This window comes from Phascolarctos cinereus, unplaced genomic scaffold (assembly GCF_003287225.1).
Source record: "Phascolarctos cinereus isolate Bilbo 61053 unplaced genomic scaffold, phaCin_HiC Scaffold_4;HRSCAF=312, whole genome shotgun sequence".
NCBI lineage: Eukaryota > Metazoa > Chordata > Mammalia > Diprotodontia > Phascolarctidae > Phascolarctos > Phascolarctos cinereus.
The window spans coordinates 604,290,141-604,317,571 of NW_027555847.1; the positions used below are offsets into that span (position 1 = coordinate 604,290,141).

Genomic DNA, 27,431 nt, shown 5'->3' on the forward strand with positions numbered 1-27,431 from the left:
CTCATGGTTTATTTGCATGTGTGTGTTGAACAAAACTCACTTGACTCAGTTGACTACTCTGCAAAATGAAAGTTGGATTAGATGGACACTGAGGTCCCTTTCACTCCTCAATCTCCGATATTACAACATTAAAAGTATGGTTTCTATCTCAGAAATCAAGCTATAAAGTGCAGAGGTGGCCAAATTACATGAAGCAACCTTGCCTAAAGACAGGAACCATCGTATGTAAATTCTAAGAAAGTAGAAAGTTGTTTTGCAGGAATAGCTGCTCTCTGTTTTGAAGAGGGGTAAATTACTATGCACCTAGATGGCTCCATGGATAGAGTACTGGGCGCAGAGTCAGGACGACCTGATTTCAAATCCCAGCTCAAATACTTGCTAGCTGTGTGACCCTGGGCAAGCCACTTAAACTCTCTTTGCCTTAATCCACTGGAGAAGGAAATGGCAAACCAATCTAGTATCTTTCCCAAGAAAACCCCATGAACAGTATAATCTATGGGGTCACAAAGAGTCAGACACACCTGAACTACAACAATTTCATTAAGGCAAATTATATTTTATACTTTAGTTGAAAGAAATGAAGGCATTACAAAAGAGGATTCAAAATAGTTGAGCATCAGTAACAAAGCTACCAAATACACATGTGTGTATGTATATATGTATGCATATACCTATATGTATATACAAATACAAATACATGAGTGTGAAGTAAGGGAATTGGCATTTATATAGCACCTTAGTAGGTGCTGGCCCTGTGCTAAGCACTTTATAAATATTATCTCATTTGATCTTCACAACAACTCTGTGAGGTAGATGCTACTATTATCCCTGTTTTACAGATGAGGGAATTGAGGTAAACAGAGGTTAAGTGACTTACTTGCCTAGGGTCTTACAGCTAGTAATTGTTTGAGGCTAGATCTGAACTCAGGTCTGACATCAGGTCCAGCACCCCCTATCCTCTGTGCCCTCTAGTGTGCTCTCCAGATAGATAGATAGATAGATAGATAGATAGATAGATAGATACATAGAGATATACAAGTGTGTGTATATATATATATATGTATAGATAGATAGATAGATCTAGTGCCATACAAGCATATTTGTAAATGTAGTGCTTTTTATAAAATAGAATTTTTTTCTCTTTTTTTTTTTTTAGTTAGGCAATGGGGTTAAGTGACTTGCCCAGGGTCACACAGCTAGTAAGTGTTATGTGTCTGAGGCAGGATCTGAACTCAGATCCTCCTGAATCTATGGCCGGTGCTCTATCCACTGCGCCACCTAGCTGCCCTTATAAAATAGAATTTTTAAAAGAATAATTGAATGAGGAAATATGTCAATTTCTTTCTCAGTGAATCTTGCCACTATTTGAAAGCTGGCTGTTTGAGATGCCATAGCCAAGGCACCAGCATTTACTCGGTAGCAGCAAACCGTAATTACAGGCAAAGTGCTCAAGAGGAGAAAGAAAGCTTCTTGACACTTTAATGCATAAATGCGATAGTAGTAATGTCATAGGAAATGCAAAGTACAGGCTAATTTTAATTATATCAGGATTTTATTAAATAAAACTGTTACACTTTCAGGACAAAATATGAACCACACTCCAGCTAATACCACAAATGTTAGCATTGGTTGGTGCTCATTAGCCAACCAACTTTAGATGATTGGAGCACCCTTGAAAAGGAGGTGGCAAGAATGTGGTCCAAATAGGTAAAAGCTAGCCATGATCTTGGAAACCAAGTAATTTCTTTCTAGTTCAACTTTTCTGGAGGCCTTCCTTGCCCTGAGACCAACTATAGATGCTTTTAAGGATGGGGGCAGAAGTCAGAGCCCTTCATGATTCACTGGTAACATCAGGGCTTTCACTGGATTTTTTGGCAGGTACTAGATGAATCCTTAAAATTCATCACCAGGGTTACATTTCTTTAGCTAAACTTTTCCAACCATCCCAGTCCAAACATTAGCACCCATGTGTGCCACCCCCTCAAGAAGTGAGGTGCAAATCTTTAGTTGTAAATCAAAGCTCTAAGACTCAGTTCAGATCAACAGTAATAGTGTCACTACTTTTAGGAAGGAGCAAATTGGTAAATGTTTCTGTTTTGGTCTTTGCTTAGCACTTTTCACCCATGGTCTCTCCTGTGCTTTATAGACTGATTTCTTGGCCAAAGACATGACTTGGAAGTGGTGGGCACTTCTGATTTGTTCTCCTCCTGCTCCTGACTATCTGCAGAAAGTAGGAACTAAGTCACTATAATATCACAGAATTTTAAGACTTGAAAGGGAGCTCAGTGATTTTCTAGTCCAGGGGTTCCAAAGTTGAGATCCATTTACTTCCAAGAATCTATGGATAGTTTTCAGGGGAATCTGTGAACTTTGATGGGAAAAATACATCTTTATTTGCATTATAATTGGTTTCCTTTGTAATTCTATGTATTTTATTTTATCCCTAAAAAAAACCAACAACAACAAACACATAATTCTGAGAAGGGACTCATAGGCTTCACCAGGCTGCCAAAAGGGTCCATGGTACAGAAAAGTTTAAGAAACTCTGAACCATGTATGAACAACTCATACCTGAAAAAAATCCATACCATAACAGATCTGTCTGTGGTCATCCAACCTCAGTCTGAAGACCTCCAACGAGGGGAGCCTCCTGAGGCAATCCATTCCACTTTTTGACAGCTCTAATGGTCAGGAAATTTTCTTGACATCAAGCCTAAATGTATCTATTTGTAACTTTTGGTTCTGCCCTCTGGAACCAAACAGAATAATTCTCATCCCTCTTCTATGTGACAGACATTCAAATATTTGCAGATAGCTATCATGACATGAGGCAGCTAGGTGGCTGGCCCAGTGGCTTGGAGTCAATACTGGGCTTGGAGTCAGGAAGACCTGAGTTCAAATTTGGCCTTAGATGATTACTAGTTGCGTGACCCTGGGTAAGTCACTTGCCTTCTGTTTGCCTTATCTACTGGAGAAAGAAATGGCAAACCACTCCAGTATCATATGCTAAGAAAACCCCATGAGCAATATTGGCATACTATGGTCCATTGAGTCACGATAAGTGACTTCCCAACATTACCCCAAACCCTAGCCAAGTCTTCTCATTAGAGTAAACATCCTTAGTTCTTTCACCAATCCTCATATGACATGAACTCAAGGTCCTTTACCATCTGGTTGCCCTCCTCTGGATCTTTTGGGGTTCTAATTCTATCTTTTGTTTCATTAGCTATTACTCCTAGATGTGCAAATCTAATATAATAGTGAACCATGTCATAGAAATATTCTACTCTACGTATATGGAGCTATGGAATGTTCCAAAAATCTTGGTGTAGAGTGGCTAAGTGGCTCAGAGGATAGACTACCGGCCCTGGAGTCAGGAGAACCTGAGTTCAAATCTGGCCTCAGGCATTTGACACTTTCTAGCTCTGTGATCCTGGGCAAGTCACTTAACCTGGATTGCCTCACCAAAAAACAAAACAAAACAAAAAACCCCAAAAGTCTTAGTGTAGTTTTAAACAATTAAAGCTTTTGGAACCTCCTGTCTGTCTGTGTGTATTTATTTATGTGTGTATGTGTGTGTGTGTGTGTGTGTGTGTATATCTATATATATGTATTTATATATAGATATATATATACACACACATACATATACACATATACACACATATACTATATGTATCTGTATATACACATACCCACACATATATACATGCACATATACTATGTATATATGCATTCATATATAGATGTACACACACATGTAGATACAGACAGACGAGACGTTCCAAAAGTCTTAAAGCAGTTTTAAACTGTTAAAGCTTAAAATTATACTAAGACTTTTGGTACACCCTGTATATTCATCTATATAAAGTAGAACATAGTTCATTATTATATCATTCATATTATTGTGAGTAAAATTGTTGATGCCGCCACAAACCAGAACCAGAATCAAACATGAGTTCACCAGCAAAGGAGTCCCACCCGCATGGCCAGAGACTGCGCAAGGAACAAAAGGACAAAGCTAATACAGGTTTTGATGTAGGCAGGTGAATTGGATATGTGGTACCTTAGGACTGGACAAGTTCAATTGCTGAGGGCTAGTAGGGAAGGAATAGAGGGTGTGGTATCCTGTGATTGGCCAGGCCTGTTGCTGGGGGCTGGTAACCAGAAAGGATCTTTTTCAGGCTAGCTATCTCCTGTAACCCCACCTTAATAGATAGGACTGTCCTTGCTGTTTCAACAATAAGGAAAGTTGACGACAGGATGGAGGTTGCGATACAAACAATGTCAGAGCAAGATAGAGGAACTGCAGACAAAATGGAGTTGTTTTAGCTTTCTCTGCTGCCCACTATATATGTATGTGTGTACACACACTATATATATATATATATGCATACACATTCACACTCCATAAGTGTGGACTAAGCATCTGTAACCTCTGCAAGACTGGATGAGTCCTAGTATATATGATACTCCCAACATAGACTGTTTTTATTTTATTCTATATAGGTGGCAGAGGCCTAAAGCTTGAAGTATGGAATAATAGCCGACCTACTCATCTTGAAGAAATACTAGAGTATAATGAAAGCACACAAGGATACATGGGGGACACTTGGGTAGATACAGCTTCCTATGTTTGGCCTATGGAACAAGACATGTTTGTTGCCCGATTCAGTGGATTTCTAGTAGCCCCAAATTCTGATGGCTACAGATTTTACATTAAAGGTGATGACCGTTATGCTGTTTATTTCAGCCCAACTGGAAATCCAGCAGACAAGGTAGGAAAGCCATAACATGTGTCATCCATTTGCCAATCCAAAGGCAAAGTATTAGTCTTCATCCTCCACTAAAGTTCTACTCTGAATTTTTGTCTTGGTATGGAAGTGACCGTGGATTCCTGAAGGCTATGCAAGGAGAGCTCAAGCTCTAGCAAGTCCTAAAAACCTGGAGAGGCTTCTATGATGGGTCTAGATTATGTCTGTCATACAAGGACCAGCATGGGAATGGTTATAAGATGATGAAATTTTAGAGCACATCAACCCATGAAATTGGTGCAGTTGATAAAGAGCTGAACCTGGAGTCAGGAAGACCCAAGTTTAAATTCTGCCTGAAATACTTACTAACTGTGTGACCCTGGACAAGTCATTTAATCTCTGTTTGCCCCAGTTTCCTCATCCATAAAATTGGGATAATAAACTTCTCAAGGTTATTGTGAGGATAAAATAACATATGTGTTAAAAACTTTTGCAAACTTCAAAGTGCTATGTGTTTAGTTATTTTTATTATTATTATAATTAGACATGGAAAGGATACACCCATATGAATGAAATCAGGAATCTTTGAAATAATAACGTAATAGCCTTGAAATTCATCGCACTTCCTGCCTCATGGGTACTCACATAAGTTGTTCCCAGGACAAGAAAGCATTACCTCTTCATATCTGATTATCAGAATCCTCATCTTCCTTCTAGACTCAGTCCCAGTATGCATGGTCACACAGCTAGTAAGTGTTATGTGTCTGAGGCCAGATTTGAACTCAGGTCCTCCTGAATCCAGGGCTGGTGCTCTGTCCACTGTACCACCTAGCCCAGAAATGACAAATTTTTAATTTGTTTTGTATTAATCAAAGACCAGATTACCTAGTTTAAAAAGGCTCAGAACCAGAAGGTTGGCTAACTACTTAACTTTTTTTTTTGGCCATAGAAATTCATGAAGTAGATTGATCAGGAATTAATTAGTAAATACTAAGGGGCAGGTTTTGCAACCTATTTGCATTAAGGGTTTGCCCTGGTGAAGGAAGTACTCACACCAAAATCACAAATATTGAAGCATTAAAGTATTATAAATAGAGAGATTAGTACATTATAAGGTTTATAAGAAAAATATCTTGTTTGGGGTCTCTTCTGTGAATAGGGAAAACTAGGTGGCTCAGTGGATAGAATGCTGGGCCTGGAGTTAGAAAAATGAGTTCACATTTGGCCTCAGTCACTAGGCTGTGTGACCCTGGGCAAATCACTTAACCTCAATTTCTTCAGTTTCTTCATCTGTAAAATGGAGATAATAATAATATCTACTTTCCAGAGCTGTTGTGAGAAACAAATGTGATAATAATTGTAAAGCACTTAACATAGCACCTGGCACACAGTAAGCTCCATAAATGTTAGCTATTAATGTAGTCACGATAATAGTTCTAAAGTTTACTTGAAAATCCTATTGCCCCAGACCCAAAGTTGATCATTCCCGAATTTCTTCTGGCCCATGGGAAGTCTGTTCTCTAAATACAGATCCAGAGGGGTGGAGCCAAGATGGCGGGGTAAAAGCAGTGACTTGCTTGAGGTCTCCCCCAAACCTCTCCGAATACCTATAAAAATGGCTCTAAACAAATTCTGAAGCAGCAGAACCCAAAAAGACAGAGTGAAACAAATTTCTAGCCCAAGATAACCTGGATGGTTGATTGGAAAAGTGTATCGCGCAGGGCTAGGAGAGGAGCGCAGTTTGGTGTGGGTGCACAAACCTGAAGCAGCCCTCAGAGGACTGAATCACAGGCAGCTGTGGCAGTTTCCAGATTTCTCAACCCATGAACGCCAAACACAACTTAGAAGGTCAGTGGGAAAAGTCTGTCTCTGAGGTGAGAGTGAGAAGCTGGGTAGTCTCAGCTCCAGTACCCAAGCTCAGCTTCTGGGCGGTGGCTGCCTCCTGAGCTTCTGGGCCACAGACTGAGGGGGAATCAAGTGGCTGATCAGAGTGGGATTCCAGGGATCTCTCTGCTGGTGCAGGATTCTCTTACTTTGCCTGTGCTTGGATCTGGATCATAGTTCTGGGTGGTGGTCCTGGGACAAGGAGGAGCACTGGCATGGTGGAGCTTGTAGTGGTGGTGAAGAGAAAATCCTCACAGTTCCAAGACAGAAGAGACTGCTTGTGGTCACTCACAGACCAAAGCACAGGTCAGGAAAGGAGTAAACACCTTGCCCTTGATCATAGCACCTTGGAAGAGCTGAAAATTTACTGGTCCCTAGAAGTATCTCTGAAAACAGCTGCACAAACCCCCTGAAGCTTAGGACAGTACATTCTCTGGGATCATGAGCAAGCAGAGCAAAAAGAGTCAGACTATATTATCTTACTTTGGTGACAAAGAAGATCAAAATGTACAACCAGAAGAAGACAACAAAGCCAAAGCTCCTACATCCAAATCCTCCAAGAAAAATATGAATTGGTCCCAGACCATGGAAGAGCTCAAAAAGGATTTTGAGAAGGAAGTAAGAGAAGTAGAGGAAAAACTGAGAGTGATGCTAAAGGAAATCCAAAAAAATACTGAAGAAAATAACACTTTAAAAATTAGCCTAACCCAAATGGCGAAAGAGGTCCAAAAAGCCAACGAGGAGAAGAATGCCCTAAAAAGCAAAATTGGCCAGATGGAAAAGGAAGTCCAAAAGGTTACTGAAGAAAATACTTCCTTAAGAATTAGAATGGAACAATTGGAAGCTAGTGACTTGATGAGAAATCAAGGCATTGTAAAACAAATCCAAAAGAATGAAAAAAAATAGAAGAGAATGTGAAATATCTCATTGGAAAAACAACTGATCTGGAAAATGGATCCAGGAGAGAGAATTTAAAAATTATTGGACTATCTGAAAGCCATGATCAAAAAAAGAGCCTAGACATTATCTTTCAAGAAATTGTCAAGGAAAACTGCCCTGATATTTTAGAACCAGAGAGTAAAATAGAAATTGAAAGAATCCACTGATCACCTCCTGAAAGAGATCCCCAAAGGAAAACTCCTAGGAATGTTGTAGCCAAATTCCAGAATTCCCTGGACAAGGAAAATATTGCAAGCAGCCAGAAAGAAACAATTCAAGTATTGTGGAAACCCAATCAGGATAACACAAGATTTAGCAGCTTCTACATTAAGGGACTGGAGGGCATGGAATATAATATTCTGGAGGGCAAAGGAGATAGCATTACAACCAAGAATCACCTACCCAGCAAAACTGAGTATAATCCTTCAGGGTAAAAAGTGGTCATTCAGTAAAATAGGGGACTTTCAAGTATTCTTGATGAAAAGACCTGAGCTGAATAGAAAATTTGACTTTCAAATACAAGACTCAAGAGAAACATGAAGAGGTAAACGGGAAAAAGAAATCATAAGGGGCATATTAATGTTGAACTGTTTACATCCCTGCATGGAAAGATGATATTTGTAACTCATGAGTCCTTTGTCAGTATTGAGGTAGTGGGAGGGAAAAAATTATGTGTATGTATATGTAGATAGATAGATAGATAGATAGATAGAGGGCACAGGTGAGTTGAAGATGAAGGGGTCATATCTGGAAAATAAAATTAAGGGGTGAGAAAAGATTAGACTGGGAGAAGGAGAAAGGGAGAAGTAGAATGGGGTAAATTATCTCATGTGAAACAGACAAGAAAAGGCTTTTACAGTGGAGGGAGAATGGGGGAAGGTGAGAGGAAGGAGTGAATCTTATTCTTATAGGATTTGGCTTAAGGAGGGAACAACATACACAACGGGGTATGGAAATCTATCTTACCCCACAGGAAAATAAGGGGGGAAGGGGTAAGAGAGCAGGGGGTTGATAGAGGGTAGGGCAGATTGGGGGAGGGAATAATCAGAAGCAAACACTTCTGAGAAGGGATAGGGTCAAAAGAGAGAATAGAATAAATGGGGGGTAGGATAGGACGAAGGAAATATACTTAGTTTTTCACAACACGACTACTATGGAAGTGTTTTACATGACTACATGTGTATAACCTGTATTGAGTGACTTGCTTTTTCAATGAGGGTGAGTGGGGAGGGAGAAAGGGAGAAAATTTGTAACCCAAAGTTTTAAAAATACATGTTAAAAAAATTTTTTTAAATTAAAATAAATACAGATCTATAACTAGAATATTTTAATCTTTTAAAATAGTTTTTTAAAAGTATATCTGGTCCATTGCCATTAATTATTCAAATACATTGATGATAGGATTAATAATAGGACAATTTTCATATTAGTATGATGGCCATAACTAGTTTTCTAACCATAATTGTTCATGACATTTGTGACTTTGAGTGGTAAAAGCACATGATAATTTTTCCTTTGAGTCAAAGTTCTGTGAAAGAAAAAAATTTATTTCTCTAAGGAACAGAAGCATTGTTATTTTTACTGAAATTCTTATGGATTTCAAATATTGTCTTTTATAGAACCAAGAATTTTGGTATTTAACTTTTCATTATAGTCATCGGTGACTAAACTTTCTTTCTATGTAAATATTTTTCATATGATCTCAGTAAAAAATTTTGAAATAATACCATATTAGTTGATGGTTATAGAGTTGAGGTTGTGGGCAGGAGGCAAAAGCTCAAAAGGTATTTGTAAAATAAAATTTTTGTTATGGGGGAAAGAGCCCAGAAGCAAGAAATGTGCTTGTTCCTAATCTGTCATTTTATCAGAAAGATATCTAGAATTTAGAAGGAAGAAATTGTTATCCTTGGGTTTTAAATGGTTATGCTGAAAATGTGCATTTTTTTCTTTTGGGCTTTTCTTTTGGAGCTTAGGTGAAGATTGCATATCATTCTTCACATGCCAATAGTTATTTTTCCAGTTCGACACAAAATCAGATGTTTTCCAGCTTCAAAAAGGAAAAGAGTAAGTTTCATTCCTTTATTAAATTGTTTAAATGTGTTTTTTAAAATTGTAAATGTGTAGACATTGTGTCTGGATTTTTATATGAAGAATCTATGTAGAATAGGACTAAAATACTGACATTCTAAAATTGAGTGTGTTTAAGTGAGGTATTTGTGGATTTTTATGTCAAGGAACTTTCAGAAATGGTAGATTTGGAATCTCTTGTATTTGAGGCAGAGACATGTTAATAAAATTTATTTATCAGAAAATCAGTGTCATTCGGCAAATAATTTATAGTTGGCTGCTCTGAATTCTAAGCTTTTCCTAAGGAATTGATGAGGGAGATTGGGAAGTTGACTTACCCCTATTCTTTAGATCAGTTAGATCTTTAACTTTTTGGCCTAAGGACCATTTTATACTCTTAAAAATTATTGAAGATCCCTCCTGAAAGAGCTTGTGTTTGTATTATCACCTTTGATGTTTACTGCATTATAAATTAAAACATCTTAGTATTATTGTGAAAGCAGTTTTGTCCTCTTAGACCATCTAAAAGGATCTCAGGGACTACAGGAGTTTGAGAAACTCTGCTTTAGATTCTCATATTGTTGAGTATAGATGAGAACATTCATTAACACTAATCAGTTGAATCAATTATCATTATCCTTATCATCATCACCCTCAGCATCATAATCATTGCCAAGTACTTGAAGTATTTGAAATCAATTTCCTATTCTAATCATATCTTACTTTAAAAACATCTGAATCTTGAAGTAGTTAAAAGTCTGTAGTTTTCTGACATGTAGTAACATTGAATTTATATATAATGACATGATTTTAACAAGACAGGTTGACAGTCAGTAGTATGAACATTTATGGTGCTGATAACAGAAACTGTACCTGATTTATTTTGATGTCAGCAAAACCTTGTGACTTATTTAGCAGATCAACATTTTAAAATGAAAACAGAATAGTGGAAGTCACCACTTACAATACAGAGAGAATTTTATTTATTTAATGTTGATTTATTTTGCATTGACTAGAATAGATGAATATTCCTTTTGACTTCATAACAACCAATTCACTAATTATTTTTTTTTAGATATTACATTGAAATATTACTGCAAGAATATGGACAAAGTGCTTTTGTTGATGTTGGATTGTACCAATATAGAAATTCCTATTCTGAACAACAAACAAGAGATGCTGTAAATGAAGAGCAAGTTATTCAAACCCAGTCTATAATTGTGCAGGAAATACAGGTTTGCCATTTTTAGAGGTAACTATATTGAAAATAGGTGCCTATAATTTTCTATAATTTCTACTGGATAAAAAGCTACTTCTGGGCAAAGTGGAAGTATAGAATTATAGAAATGTATTTAAAGACCTATATTCTAGGCTGTGTCTCTGCCCAAATCACTTAATATTTCAGAGTTCTTGGCAAGTAATAGAGTAGGTGACAAGTTACCCTGATAACATAAAGTTTCATCATTCAGGAGATCTATCTGTCTATCTATCTATCTATCTATCTATCTATCTATCTATCTATCTATCTACATACATACATATCTTTATATTATATACACATATATGTGTATATACTTATACATACACACTCATAATCTACCCATAGATACCTTGAAGTTAAAGATCAATAACTTGAAAGGAAAGTGTAGAAGTTTAAAAAATTTTAAAGGTAGTATTTTTTTAGTATTTGCAGTAAAGTAGAATATAAAACCATACACCTCATTTCTTATATACTTAAAAGTGGTCTTGTCTATATTTTAAGCATTTTTTTTTACTAATAGGTCATAACTTTGGAAAACTGGAGAACGACTAACCCAAATAATGAAATTCAGAAGATCACAGTATCCAGCCCATGTATGAAATCAAATACATGTTCATTTTACCAGTATAGCTTAATCTACAACAGGGAAAAAACAGGTGAATTATTTTAATAAAAAAAATACTGTAACTGAATCCATGTATGGATGTGTTTGAAAGAGTGAGTAACTAAATCATATTACCCAGAGGACACAATGTCCAAGGATATACTAATAAACAAAACAGTAAAAGTGAAGCTAAGAACACCATAACTTTCAGAAAGTTCAGAAAATGGTTTCAATTACATGTCACATGGATAACCATTTCATCAACACTGTCTTTTTCCAGGTTAGCATTATTGTATGCACATATATTTATATATGTATATATGTATGTGCTTACATAATATGATATATGGTTATGGGTATGTATAAACACACATTTGGTCAGAAGGAAGAAATTATTGTATAAACTTCGTTGTTCCTCCTTCCCATCTAGCAGGTCACCCCAGCTCCCATGGTGGGGGTTGGAGATGTTTTGAGGGTCCCAGCCTGAACCGATGCTTGGCTAAGGTCCCATTTTTCCCTTCTCCTTTGCCAGAAGGCTCTTCCAACCTTCCTGCCAATAATGCCTTCCCCCTTTCCCCTCTTGGTCTAATGTTGAACCTTCATCCCCACCCCTGTCAAAAGGAATGCAAAATCCCATCTTTACTTTTATCCATAGACTCATTCCCCCTTTTCCAAAGGTGGTGAGCTACATCTGTGGAAGATATAGGCCTATACACAGCCTAAGAACTTCTGGGCCTTACCATTGGCCCCTAAAGTTGCACCCGTAGGATCTCTGGTCTTTTCCATAAGCCCTGCAGCTGAACTTTCCTCCAAATGTTGTCTTTACCAATTAACATGAGCTCCTTGAGAGCACAGACCGTCTTCTATTTCTTTTTGTATCCATAGCATTTGGCACAGTGTTTGGCAAATTGTAAAGGCTTAATGAATGCTTTTTCATAATTTGTTCATTCATGGGTTTGTAATTTCATAGGTGTGATTACTTGTTCCATTGACGCAAACCAGCTAGTCCAATATGTGCTTATATCAGAATCCAATCTGCACATCCCTATCAAGCAGTTGTACAACCTTTGCTTGTGATCCTCAAGGAGAACTCACTGCCTGCTTGATAAGGAACCCCTTTCCACTTTTGGATACTTTCAATGTGCAATTTCTAATGTTTAAGGAAAATTTTCCTTACATTATACCAAAATCTTCATCGCTTATACTTTTGCCCATTTCTCCTATTTCTTTCTTTTGGGACTAAACAGAATGAGTTTAATTCCTCCTCCACATATACATTGAAGACATGTAACACTCACTACTCCTCCCCCCCAAAAAAAAGGAAGGAAAGAGACAAGCATTTATTAAAAGTTCCTACTATTGTTCTAAGCACCTTATAAATGCTATCTCTTTTGATCTTCACAAAAACTCTACAAGGTAGGTGTTATTATGATCCCATTTTACAGTTGAGGAAACTGAGGCAGACAGAGGTTGAGTGACTTACCCAGGGCCCCCAGCTAATAGGTATCTAAATCAGGATTTGAGCTCAGGTCTTTCAGATTCCAGGCCCAACATTCTCTTCACTGCACTACCTAGTTCCTCAAAAAATTAAACTTCTCCAGGATAACTACCCTTCAGTTCTTCAAAATGTTACTTTTATGGGATGATCACACTCACAAACAGGTCATACAGTGTATAGGGTGCTGAGCCTGGAGTTGGGAAGACCCACGTCCAAATCTGGCCTCAGACACTTGCTAGTTGGGTGGCCCTGGGTAAGTATCTTAACATGTGTTTGCCTCTGTTTCTTCATCTATAAAATAGGGTTAACAATAGCACCCAGCTTGTAGGGTTGTTTGACGATTAGATGAGATAACATTTGTAACATGCTTAGCACAGCACATGGCACGTAGTAAGCATATTATTATTATTCTAGAATGGTTAGATATTCTTTTTCAATTTCTATTCTTATATTTGGTATTGGACAATATAACTAATGGATTGATAGAAATATTTAGAGACAGAAAACAAATATCATCTCTATGTGTATAGAACCTTCATATTAAAATTTAAGTACCTTAAATGATTTATTTAAATAAATTTGTTTAATCAAACAATAAGTATTGCTTGAGTGCCTATTATGTGTTTAATACTAAACTAGATACTATGAACATTGAAAAGCTACAGATAACTCAGGGACTTAGTCTTCAATACATCTAAGAAGATAAATTACTTCAGGGAAGAATTCCTTCTTTGACAAGAACCACTAAAACAAGTGAAAAGTCATTTGGGAAAAATTAAATTTAGAGCAATATGTTACACTAAATACCACAATTAGTTAAAACGGGATATATGACCTGATTGTTAAAAGTCATACCATAAAAAATATGAGAACTAGAGGAAGTATATACAAATCTTGAAGCACTATATAAATACTAGTCATCTTTATTAATAGTGCTATTATAGCTTGCCCTCATCAGAACTAATCTAGAGCATTGTGTTCAGTTCTAGCCACCACTGTTTAAGAAGTACATTGATATGCTGGTGAGTATCCAGAGAAGGGCAATAAGAATGGTAAAGACCTTAATTCCATGTCATACGAGACCAGCTGAAGGAATTGGGCATAGGTCTATCATATAGAGAAGGGATGATATTTATTCTGTTTGCCCATCAGAAAACAGAACCAGAAGGAATGAGTAGATGTTGCAAAGAGGTGAATTTAAGCTTGATGTCAGGAAAAATATGGTTTCAGTTAGAGCTACCCCAAAATGGAATAGAGTATTTCAGGTGGTGGTAGGTTTCTCTTCCTTTCTCTCTTTTTTTTTTTTGGCTAGGCAATCAGGTTAAGTGACTTACCCAGGGTCACACAGCTAGTGAGTGTTATGTGTCTGAGGTCAGATTTGAACTCAGGTCCTCCTGATTCAAGGGCCAGTGATCTATTCACTGTACCACCTAGCTGCCCCATCCTCCTTGATCTTTAAGCAAAGGCTGGACAACCACTTGTTGGGTATATTTTAGTGGAGATTCTTTTCATGAAAAGGTTGGACTTGATGGCTTCTAAGATTACTTCAAACTCTCAAATTCTGTGAAAATGAAAAGCTTTTACACTAACAAAATCAATGCAACTGGTATATAAAAAAGAAATTTATTGAATGGTGAGAAATCTTTGCATCATCTCTTTCTGATGTGTCTGAAATCCATAATATATAGGGGACTAACATAAATACATAAAATCAAGAGACATTTCCCAATAAGTAAGTGTTCAAAGAATGAGCAGTTCTCAAATGAAAGACAGCAAACTGTTAGCAATGTTATGAATGATTGTTCCAAGTTACTAATAAGATAATTGTAATCTATTTTGAGGTTTTAACTCATACTCAGCAAGTTGGCAAAGATCACAAAAGCTGGAAATAATCAATGTCAGAGGGACTTTGGTAGAACTCTGAATTGGTCTAATCATTTTGGAAATTAATTTGAAATTTTGCTAAAAAATTGTGATTAAAATGACCTTACCCTTTGTGAGATTCCATTGCCAGGTATATATTTCGAGGAGGTCAAAGGTAGAAAGAAAGGTCCAATATAAATCAAAATATTCACACTAGCATCTTTTGTATTAACAAAGAAATGGAAAATAGCAAATGCTCATCAATAGGAAAATGAATAAATAATAAAGTAATGAAGATACAATAACTACGAGTCATTCTGAGAACCATAGGAAGACATATAAATTGATGCAAGGTGATGAAACTAGAACCAGTAAGACAACATAAACAATAAATGAATGAATGAAAATTATTTACTGTTTTCTGTGTTCTAAATACTGTGTTAAGCACTGGGGATACATATACAAAAGTGACAGTTCTTGTATAATATAAATAAAAAGTTTATATTCTACTGGAGGAGATAACCCATGTAATGGAAGTGATGGCCAAAGAGGGGCATTTTGTTCTGGAAAGTCACAAAGATGATGAGGAAAACAATAGGGCAGTCCATTGGCATGTACTTTCTGGAGGCATATTGGGATCTGATCATAGCTTTCAGAGCAAGGAGAGAAAAGTTGTATGTGGCGGGGGAGGGGTAGGAGTAGGGGTGGGAATAGGGGAGAGAATGATCTTTTAGCAGGGCAGAAAACGGCCAAGGTGAAGATAAGAATGCTTGGTCTCAGACAGTGCAATTGAGTAGCTTAACTTGTCTGGAGCGTGGTTTTAGTGGTCCACATTGGAAGATGATGCAGCAATAATAATAGCCAGAAGGAAAATGAATGGTATGAAGATAAGGGCGTATGTTCTCAGGAAGTACTTTAGCTCACAATGACTACTACAATGCAACTGGAAAGAACTATAAAAGAAAACTGAGGTTTATGAAATTATAATCCACTAAGCTTGGCCTCAGAAAATAGATGAGATGATTTACTTCCTGCCTTTGTCTGCAAGGGTGAGGAACTGCAGGTCTGGAATGTTGCATACTCTGCTGATATATTGGTTTGTTTTGTTGAACTATGTTTTTTCCTCATTTTAATTTTTTCCCTTTTTTTAAAATAAGGGAATATGTAGGTAGGAGAGGGAAGAGGGATATATTTAGAAATGAAGATGACATAAAAATAGAATTTAGCAAAAATAAATTAGGAAAAGAAAAACAGTAGGCTCCTACAAGGCTCTAACAACTTCATTAAAGAGACCAAAACAATATTCACAAAACTTTGAGGAGACGATAAATGGTATGGTAGAAACTACTCATGCTTGAGAACAGATAAAGATCTGTGAGCTGCAGCAGCTGAGGAAGGCATCAACTTTAAAGACTCTTTTATGCTTTTTTCTGTAGTTTTGCTACCTGCTGATGCTTCAGACACTGCCATGGAGTCAGCTTTAAATGCTCTGTTCTCTATACAACCTGATGTGGTACATGTGGTAAGAACAGAGGGCAGCCAGAGTTATGTTTATACTGTAACCTTTAAATCAGCCAGAGGTGAGTATGGGAACTATTTTGGCCCTGCTCTAAGTTCCAGTTATAAAGTACTGAATTTATATCATGTTTAGTCCTGGTGATAGCTATAGAAACATGGAGTAAAAACTTTGATCCATAACCTGGTCGATAAAAACATTTTGTCTACCTTTTCAGGGAGAACTGATTAAATCATCAATTATTTTGGGGTTTTTTAGTTTTTTTCCCTGTAGTTTATATTTTGATCATGTTTCAAGGAATTCATGACCCAACCTAAACCAATAAATATGAGATGAATTGCAAAAGTGTGTAACATAGTATGAACAGTCTAACTTGTAGGCAAATTATAATCTGACTTTGCCAAGCTATGTGGATGACTAATTTATGAACTCTTTCATCTTCATCTTTTGCATTACATTCTTTGCATTATATTTTTTAAAAATGTAATTAAAATTAGTTTTTTCTCCAGTTGTATCTCGTAATAATGTTATCAATAGCAATAACAAATCCTTACATTTACATAGTGCTTTGGAATTTACAGTGCTTTATTCAATCCTTTTGTGTGTTATGATCTATCATGTAACTTCCAATAAATAAAATAATTCTTTTAAGAATTCAGCACTTTCTTTTAGGTGATTTTGATCTGATCACTTATGAGATACTTGAAGGGAGTAACATCACAGTGGATATTGTTGAACAAACCAGAGGAATACCCAGTTTGGATACTTTCACATTGACTTGGGATGGCATTTCTTCTAAGCCTCTAACCCATTGGTCATCAGAAAATGAGGTTTGTTGTTGACCCTTAAGATGTAGAATATTGTTGAATATGTAGAATATGCCAGTAGAAACTGACCATGACCTGCAATTTGATGCTTTAGTTCCATTAGGATCATGGTAATTATAACTGTAACTGACTATTAGAAATCATCTTATCCAATTCCCTCATTTTGCAAATGAGAAAACTGAGGACCAGAGAACTGAAACAACTTCTGTTCTTGAACTGCTCTTTGGTACACAAAATCGTTCCTCATTCATAATGCATTTTGACATCATTCTGATTAATTTAATTTTTATCTTAAGTTATTTAATAGAAAACCTTTTTAATTTTAACATACTGTTGAAAATATTTTAAAATCTCATTTGTAAGTCAATAGTCAATAATGTGGAATGTATTTTGTCACCTATTCAATGTTTAAAATGATATTTATGTCCAATCAAGCACATTTAACCCACAAATTGGCTGGGCTAATGTAACCATCGAAAAGACCTAAGGGAAAGACAACAGCAATAGCTGGGAAGGAAGATGAGGCCCCTCTGAGCTAGCTGTTCATGAGTTAGAGAAACTCATACTTTCAATATTCCTAAGTCAGAGACTTCCTATATATGAGTGGGATTTAAATTTTTGATGATATTGATGATTCTATAATACTTCAGAAAGCTATGCATGATTTATTGTTTTATAGTACTAACAATGTAAATATGAAGAGTGTCAGAGACTATTTTTAATGCATAGTGACTTCTAGCCATATCCTAGAAGTTATTTTTACTAAATCCTGGTTATGAGTTTATTGTGCTCTCTATTTCTCTTAAAAAGGGATTGCAGATTATTTTCTCCCTGTCATTTGAAGGATTTTGTGGGGTTTAGATTGAATGACGCTATAGCACATGAATTTACTTTCAGAATGTTTTTGCCTTTTCTCAGAGAGAAAAAAATGAATCAAACCCTTTAATTTCTGTAGTGACACCTGTTTTAAACAAGCTGATTAATCAGTTTGACTAGGGAATGGTATATGGCAGTGTAGTTTTTTTCTTATTAACTGGAGGTAATTGCTTTTTATGCCTATGATGAAAATACAGCACATCAAAAACATAATTTGTCTGTCATCTCCAGAAAACTCCCATGATGGAGATGTTTCCCCGTGAAAGTTCCATTTACCCTCTTTCTGGAGTAAATTAGTTGGGTTTTTTTTTAGTTGAAAATGAGAAAAAGTCAGTATTTATCTAATGACTGCATTTACAATCAACTCTCATCTTTTTTTTTTTTGGAATATTATAAAACTAATTTTGCATGTATTTATACTTTAAAAACTAAAATTTTCCATTTTAAAAGTCCCAGCAGATTTAGTAAATTACCTATGTTACACAGAGACAGATTTTATGGACAACAATATCTGTCATTCCAGATTGGGCCTTGATGGCTTTGATGATCATTTTGCAGTCTTTCTAATTGACTTCTTAAGCATTTTTATCTTCTTTGACTGTCAGATACCCAACTTTTGAGTATAAAACTTCTGCCCTCCAAAAATACTTACTACCTTTAAATAATGCTAAAGACTGCAGAGTTCCAGGAGTTGTGTGACAACTAACTGAAGCTTTATTATATATTGAAGCATTTGACATTTAATAAATAAAAGAAATTGTGTTCCCATCTAGTATCACTGAAAAAAAATACTTGAAAAAAGGTATTGGTATATTAGATTTCTTGCCACCTAAACTTATTTTCCAATATCCTTTTTTTTTTAACCATGTTGTGATTTTACACTGAAGTTACTAAATATATCGTATGTTTTGACTTAGTCTGAAAAGATGTTGAATTCATAGAATTTCTCTACTTCGCTCACAGCCATGGATATACTGACACACCAGCTATATTTATCTTCATGATAATCAGTTTACTTTTGCTCATGATTGAGAATTTCTAGGCAAAATGTGTCTCATGAATGGCACTTTGCATTGCCTTTGAACACATGCTAAAACCCATCTTTCTCAACTTGTTCCTTTGCCTCTGGAGAAAATTGGATTCCACTTTCCACAGAAAGCCATTCCTAGACCCTCCCTCTGAAATGACTTCTCATCTACTCTGCATTTCTTGCATATGCCTAATTATTGACATGTTGCTTCCCCAGAAGAATATAAATTTCATGAGAATAGGGAGTCTTTTTTGACTTTATTTATATCTTCAGCACTTAGTACTGTGTGAGTGCTTAATAAATGCTCATTGGTTACCTGACCACCATTTGCTGAAATTACTTTATGTTTTCTGGTTTCATTTAAAACAAGAATGTCATTATGTATGGGATTCAATTCCCCTGGTAGTATGTCAACATGTAGGCTCTTGGACATTGACATTAAGAGTACTAACAATTAAATGAATATTTGTAGACAGAGAACTTAAACGATTCTTAGCATCGTCTTTTCTCTTTTCTGCTCCTCTGCCCCTATCATTGTAGAAACAGAAAGACTAAGGGCCATTTTGTAGTTTTATTAATTTCACAGATTACTCTGGCCAAAAAGAAACTCAAAACCTATGATCAGTCTTCTGGATATGAGCCTCTCTGAGCCTTGATATGAGTACTTACTTAGGCTGGTCCCTGGATAAATAGACAAAATAGTATAAATCTATATTCTAAGTCTTTTTATCATTAAAGAACTCTGCACCACAATGAAGATTAAAGTAGAAATTTAATAGAAACTGAATATGATATTTAACAATTAACAAAAATGAAATGTGCACCTAAAAATAACTTGGAAAAGTAACTAATAGCAGGGCACTGACATATGAAATCGCTACATCTCAAGCAGCAGTATTTATGATCAATTATTTGTGTTTATATTGTTTTAGGTTCAAGCAGCAATGGAAGAAATGGTTAGTGCCAAATGTCCAAAAGAAATTGCCCACCTTAAGGAAGGTTTTGCTGTGAAGTACTTCAGAGATTATGAAGCTGACTTCAGCATGGTAAGGAATTCTTTACGAATTCTGAGACAAATGATATAGAATTCATACATGGAATTCAGTGATTTAATTGCAAGCAGTTTCTTTTAATTTCTTTGTATTTGTCTTAGCAATGATTTCTGGATTGGGAAAAATTTTTGGTTTGTGAGTTTAAAATTTTTGGACTCATTCCAATGTATTTTTGGCCTCGGAATTCATTTATGATAAAATTGTTATAAATTATTGGCCAAAAGGAAAATATTTAGGATGGGCAAAAATCGCCACAATATTTTTCAGCAGGAACTTGTTTCATAAAACTTCATAGGCTTCCAAAGATCCATTTTCTTTTTTTATTTTATAATGCTCTTTTTGATATTTGAGGTAAGCTTGAAAGTGATGATCCCCATCTTTATGAAGGGAGGGAGGATAAAAAGACTAATGTGCAGCTGTAATACCATGGAGTAAACATTTTAACCCCACTTTTTAATTTTGTAACCCCATTGTAACCCACTAATTTTATTTTTTATTTATTTATTACTGGCAAACCCAGGCCTCAGGTTATTGCTGTCTCTTCCAGGTTTCAAGATCTCACTATTTCTCCATGCTTATCAGTCTCCAAGCCACAGGTCACGGCAGGAGGAAGAGCACAAAGTTTTTTTTTTTAACCACAGCCTTTATAGTCATCATAGTTATAAAGATGGAAGAGACCTAAGAGACTAACTAATCCAACTTTCTCATTTTATAAATCAGGAAATTGAGACCCAGGAAGCTGTGACTTGTCCAAGGTCACAGAGGTGGTGGCAAGCTATAAGACAGGATATAAATGGAGACCCTCTGACTCCAGAGTCCGTCCTTTTCCTAGTGTGCCACCACTTTTGATACTCCTTATGGCAGCACACAAAACTCTTAGTTATTTAAAGATTTACTATGAAGCACTACAAGGCAATATACATGTTTAGAAGAAAGGCATAATAGCATAGAATATCTGGAAGAAAATATGAACTGTCTACAGTTATTAGGTATAGTTTAATTCTGCTTCCCCATCAGGTATTGGCTAATAGCTCACAGTTATGTAATACTCTAAAGTTTGCAAAGTGCTTTGCATACATTTTGTCATTTGGTCTTTGCAACATCCCTGTGAAGTCAGTGCTATTATTATATCCACTTTGCAAATGAGGAAACAGAAGCTAACTGGCCCAGGGTCACATAGCTCTTATCTGTCAGAGGCAGGATTAAAATTATATCTTCCTGACCCCAGCTTCCCTATAGTTCTACCCTTTGGAGTCAAACAGAATAAGTTGGATCATTTTCCCACATAACAGCTATACAAATACTTGAGGATAGCAATTATGAGCTCCCTAAATCTTTTCTTCTTCAGCCTAACACTCTCAGTTCCTTCAACCAATCTTCATTTATTATAGCCTCAAGGCACTTCTCGATTCTAACTGTACTCTTCTGGATTCTTTCCAACTTATTAATGTCCCTCTAAAATGTGGCAGGCAGAAATGAAAAGAATCCTTTGGAAATGGCCTGTTCAGGGCAAGCAACAGTTAAAGCTATCAATTCCCATGTTCCAAATGTTCTGCTTCTTTTGGTGTTGCAAAGATTGATTTTTTGTTGTTGTTCAGTCATTTCAGCTGTTACTAACTCTTTAGAGACTCCACGTTTAGGGTTTTCTTGGCAAACATACTGGAGTGGTTTGCCATTTCCTTCTCCAGCTCATTTTATAGATGAGGAAACTGAGACAAACAGGATTGAGTGAACTTGCCCAGGGTGACACAGCTAATAAGTGTCTGAGGCCAAATTTGAACTCAGGAAAGTGAATCTTCCTGACTCCAGGCCTGGTGCTCTATTCACTCTACCACCTAGCATTAACCTTTTTGGCTTCCATGTCACACTGTGTCATATGTGTTCGCAGTTTGCTAAAATCTTCGATCACAGTATCATGAATTTAGTGCTAGAATAGACCTTAGAGATCATTGAGTCCAACCCCTTCATTTTTTACAGAGAAGAAAGCTGATACCTAGAGAGATTAAATCATTTGCCCACAGTCATACACCTTCTAAAAAGCAGAGGTAGGATTTGAATCCAGTTCCTGTAACTCTAGATCTAACACTCTTTCTAGTGTTCCATGAGATCCTTTCCATATGAACTATAGTCTAGATTTATTTATGAAGTTGAATTTTTTAAGCAAAATTATAGGGCTTTCCATTTACCTCTGTTAAATTTTATCTTGTTAGGTTTGGCTTAGTCTATCCTGTTAAGGTCTTTTTGGCTCCTGACTGTCACACAGTGTATTTCCCATCATTCCTAGATTTGGGTCATCTGAAAATCTGTCATTTATGTCATGTTCCTTCATCCACATTATTAATACAAATTCTAAACAACACAGGGCCAAGGACATGCCACTTGAGACTTCTCTGTAAGATGACACAGAGCCATTCTCAACCACTGCCCTCCAAAATACCACACACCTACTGAAGCCTTGAAAATGTACGCCACATGATTCCTTTATAGGAATGTCTTTACTCAGAAGAGAAGAGTTAAATGTTTAAAAGGAAGTCTTTCAGTGTCCATCTTTCTCAGTATGGGAGCTATATATGCTATTGAGCCTTGCTATGTTCTCATAACTGTGCTAGGTACTGTGTGGAGGTAAAAACAACACGTGACAGGGTATCAGTCATCAAGAACCCTATAGTCAAGTTGGGGAGAAAATAATGTACACACGCCAAATGTGTATATAAATTCTCCATGTCAAATCAAGTTAATAAGCTTTTATTAAGTACCTACTATTTGTCAGGCACCCTGCTAAGTGCCAGAGAAACAAAAAGAGGCAAAAAAAAATACTCAAAAAAACCCAACCTCAGACACTTGACAGTACCTGTGTAACCCTAGGAAAGTCACTTAACCCCAGTTGCCTCACCTAAATAAATAAATAGACTCCTTTTGGGGAAAAAAACAAAACCTACTCTCAAGAAGCTCACAATCAAACTGGGGAGACAACCTGGAAACAACTATGTGCAGAAAAGATATTGACAAGATAAGCTGGGGGTATTCTGAGAAGGAAGGAACTAGCATTAAGGAGAACTGGGAAAGGCTTCTTGTAGAAGCTGGGACTTTAGCTGATGATTGAAGGAAGCCAGGGAAGCCCAGAGGTAAAGGTAAGTAGGAAGAGAGTTCTAGGCATGGAGAACATTCATTTAAATTCCAATAGTTAAATTACAATACAAAGTACCAAAATGAATGACATAAACAATAATGGTTTTAAGATTTTATAGTAGGGAAGAGATCAATGTAGTTTGGTATAATTAAGTAATTTCTCAAAGAATAGGCAGTATTTGAACTGGACCGTGAGACACATAGGCAGGCTTTCATGTCTGGGTGGTAGGCACTTCCATATTTATGTTAAATTATAACTACGTTGTTTCCACAGAAGCACATTAATCGAGGTCAGATGACCTCTGAAACTGTAGCTTACTGTGGTCGTTATTCCCTGAAAGATCCAGCCGTTCTCTTTGATTCAGCAGATGTTAGGCCAAATGGAATGCCTTATGGAGCTATCTCATTATTTCCTTATAATCAGGTAAGTTTTGAGAAAATCATATTTATGATTTTATGAGGGAAATATTTTATGAGGGAAACATCACATAATAAAAATAAAAATTCTGATAACTTGGAAAGTGTTCTCTGACTTCATGTCATTTGGGCAACTGCTGCACTTAATGTTATATGTTTATAATTTGCAGTTATGATAGCTATCAAAGAAAAGAATAAAACAAGACTAAACAAGTATTCAAAAATTATAATGTTCTCAGTAAGCCATTAGTTATCTGAAAAGAACATTAGAGTGACATCATTTAAAATTATGGAATAAAGAAAATCTTTGTAAAGCCTTTTGTCTCCCACTGTTAATTAAGAAGAGATAAACATATTCCTAGATGAAGGACTCATGTTTTTATTCATTCATTCATAACAACAAACATTAAGTAGTTACCCTACGCTAATGCATATTGCTGGGTGCTGGGAAAAATACAAATATAAATAGGATGCAGATTACTGAGCAAGAATGAAAAAAAATCATAGGTACAAATAAGAATATTTTAATAAATATCATAAAATGAGGACTTTAAGACCAACTTTTATAAGAACACAGCCCTTTTCTTCTTTAAGGATGTAATAGTATACTCTAATTATGTCTCCAGTGTGAAAATATGTCTTAGACTTTTCTGAAAGATTTCCAAATGTTGAAAATAATATAATATCATCATATCATGTGATAGCATTATATCATATCATATCAAACCTTCTAGTGATTATCTCCATCTGTGCAAACTGGAGCAGATTTACATGCAAATTAATCTCCTAAAATATGCTCCTACATTAAATTAAATCACTAAAATGTTTAGTTACTTTTAAAATATTTTTGAATAATTCAATAAAGATTGCCCCAAATTTTCATATAATTCTCAAGTGAATTTAGGAAGTAAATCTTCTCCTATTGTGCCAAATATCAATACTTCAGAAAACAATGTAAAATAATCAGTATAATTAATGTGGTTTGATTGAGATTTTTATAATAACTTTTAATTTCTTTCCTGTTTTTGGTGTAGTTTTGTCTTGCCTACAAAGGATTCCTGGCAAATCATATTGGCCTAAAATTTCAGTACCAAGACAGTAAAAGCAAGGAAATTAAAGGCACCTATATGCAGTTCTCCTTTCCCTTTATTCAAGGGAGCAGGTAAAATGCTCTGTTGGACGTACGTGCTGCACAAATATATCAAGTTGTTCTTACGTGATTTTGTCATGGACCAGATTCACTATAGGCTCAATTCTTCACTCAAGGATTCAGTGACTGTGCAGATGCTTGCTTAGAAATACATGAAAGTTCTGTTAAAAAAAAACAAATATAAAGGTCACAAAAGGAAATAAATATTAGTTCAGTAGTATCATAACACAAATGAGTCTGAGAAGAGCCACAATGTCCTGGTAAACAAAAGAATTCAAATTAGGTCATTAAAGCAGTTGGTTTGCTTCCTTATTCAAAGAAAAAAATAATTTGCTACCAGAGTATCACTTTTTAAAAAAATTGAACATTCAAAACTGATTTCTTATTAGCAAAGGATAGGGAATATAACAGGACTTCTAGGAATAAATAAAGGGATATATGTATAAAATAAATGCTAGAAATTATACTTTATAAAAAACAAGTTGCAAGTAGAGAAGTGAAAAAGTAAAAGACATATATAGATAACCAATGCCTATGGAACTAATAGATTAGGTCCGTTCACATTAACAACTCAAAATTCTATTAAATCATAGTTAGTATATTTTATATTTCCCAATTGTTCTTAAAAGCATATTTTATTGTTATTGAATCATACATAACAGGCTGGTTTTCATATTGTAATCATGCATTTGTATGTTTATGATGATTTTTAAAAAACAAGTTACTTTTTCAAATGAAATTTCTCTTTTAATATATTATTTGTCTCCTAAGCTGCTAGATATCCTACTAACATCATTGTTTTAAAAGCATGGGATGATTTCTAGTTTAAGGAGAATAACATCTATTTTCCCTCCATCATAGAAATGATTAGACTTTTTTTTTTCTTGAGCTATATGGTTGATATCTGGGCAGGAAAGAGGATATATAGGAATATGATTAAATGCTACTTGAAAAAATAAACAGGTAAGAAGAGAAGATAGAGTACATCATTATAGGTGTTATAATGTCATATTATATATGCTATATTTTATATTTTAATATATTTAATTATATAGAGTAAAGGCTCAAGAAAAGGAAATTTGAGTTTATGGGTAAAAATTGTATGAATCAGTTTAGTCTAGATACACACTTTCAAGCTTCTGACCCTCCTGGCTTATGATACCAATGATATTTGTGTATCTTTCTGTTGTATAAAACTTCATCATGGCTTATGAAATGCCCTGTTTATGTTGTGATATGCATGAGGATATAAAAATATATGTGAATGTGCATACATAATACACATGCACAAGTGCCTATGTGTACATATATACATATATTATACACACTTGCCTTTTGGTTTGGAACTTTGATTCCATTTATGTAGAGGATTTTGGGTGAGGAATCTCCCTCTCCCAATATAGACGGTACCTTATCTGCAACTTAGAATCTTAAAGAGTTACTTTGGGTAGTAAGAGTTTAGAGATAGCTTGGTGTGGTGGACAGAGAGCTGGCCTTGGAAACAGGAAAATTCAGGTACAGGTCCTGCCTCTGACATATTAGCTCTGTTAGTTACTGGAAAGTTACTTAACTTTCCAGTTTTCTAGGCAATTCCGTAATAGAGTTATCTACCCTCATAGTATATATATATATATATATATATGTGTGTGTGTGTGTGTGTGTGTGTGTGTGTGTGTGTGTATATACACATACACACAATGCATTGTATATGTGTGTGCACACACAGGTACATATGAGAGCATGTGTGTGTATATATATGACGTCTATTGTACTTAATCAGACCTAAAATTCTATTGGTACGGGGAACTCTTGGTATGAAGACACTTTCCACCTGCGCAGGTCAGCAATTTGTCTATAACTTCAAGTCTTAGAGAGTTTCCTTGAAACACCAAGAAGTTAATCGACTTGCCCATGATCATATAGCTAGTATATGCCAGAGGCTAGATTTGAAACTTGTGCTCCTTGAATCCAAGGCTAAGCCACTATTCACTAGGTCACACTATCTCTAGTAATATTACTTCCAAAATAGATGAATTATGCCCTTCTTTGCATCTTCACAGCATCAGGCATGCAATCCAGCCAAATAAGCTTTTAGGTGGATAAAAAAAAAATACAGCAAGCATCTCACTAATTTTTGATCCTCTTTGAGATATTACTCCCTTTGTTGATGTACTATTTGTTCATTCTGATGGCACACTATCACTGATTTCATATGGAATTCATTTCAGCTGGACCTACACTTGCATAGATCTCCTTTACCTCATACAAGGAAAATACTCTGGAAAAAACTTCTTTCTTCAAAGGATCAGTCTGAAAAAAGCATCTGAAGTACAGTCTTTCTATGTGGATGTTGTATATCTTGGACAGAGAGCTACGATCTCTACTACAGCTGGTATTTTATGTGGTTTGCCATTTACAATGTTGTATTGAGCCAAAAAATACTTTTAAAATATTTATGTAGGGCAGTGGTATTATAAATACGATCTAGAGTCATTGATAGAATTTTGTTCATTTTAAGACTCAGAAAATTACTGCTAGTACCAGGCATTTAGCTTACTAATATT

The 27,431-nt window shown here is 35.7% G+C and overlaps 1 protein-coding gene across 1 annotated transcript in view; it reads left to right on the forward strand.

Moving 5' to 3' along the window:
* PKHD1L1 (PKHD1 like 1) overlaps nucleotides 1–27,431 on the forward strand; it is a 202,046-nt gene that overhangs the window by 42,297 nt on the left and 132,318 nt on the right. The window contains 11 exon segments of the mRNA XM_078153706.1: nucleotides 4,510–4,778; nucleotides 9,551–9,602; nucleotides 9,605–9,641; nucleotides 10,720–10,879; nucleotides 11,426–11,561; nucleotides 16,307–16,450; nucleotides 17,059–17,216; nucleotides 20,052–20,165; nucleotides 23,575–23,724; nucleotides 24,752–24,879; nucleotides 27,096–27,259. Coding sequence (XP_078009832.1) covers nucleotides 4,510–4,778; nucleotides 9,551–9,602; nucleotides 9,605–9,641; nucleotides 10,720–10,879; nucleotides 11,426–11,561; nucleotides 16,307–16,450; nucleotides 17,059–17,216; nucleotides 20,052–20,165; nucleotides 23,575–23,724; nucleotides 24,752–24,879; nucleotides 27,096–27,259 — 1,512 coding nt within the window.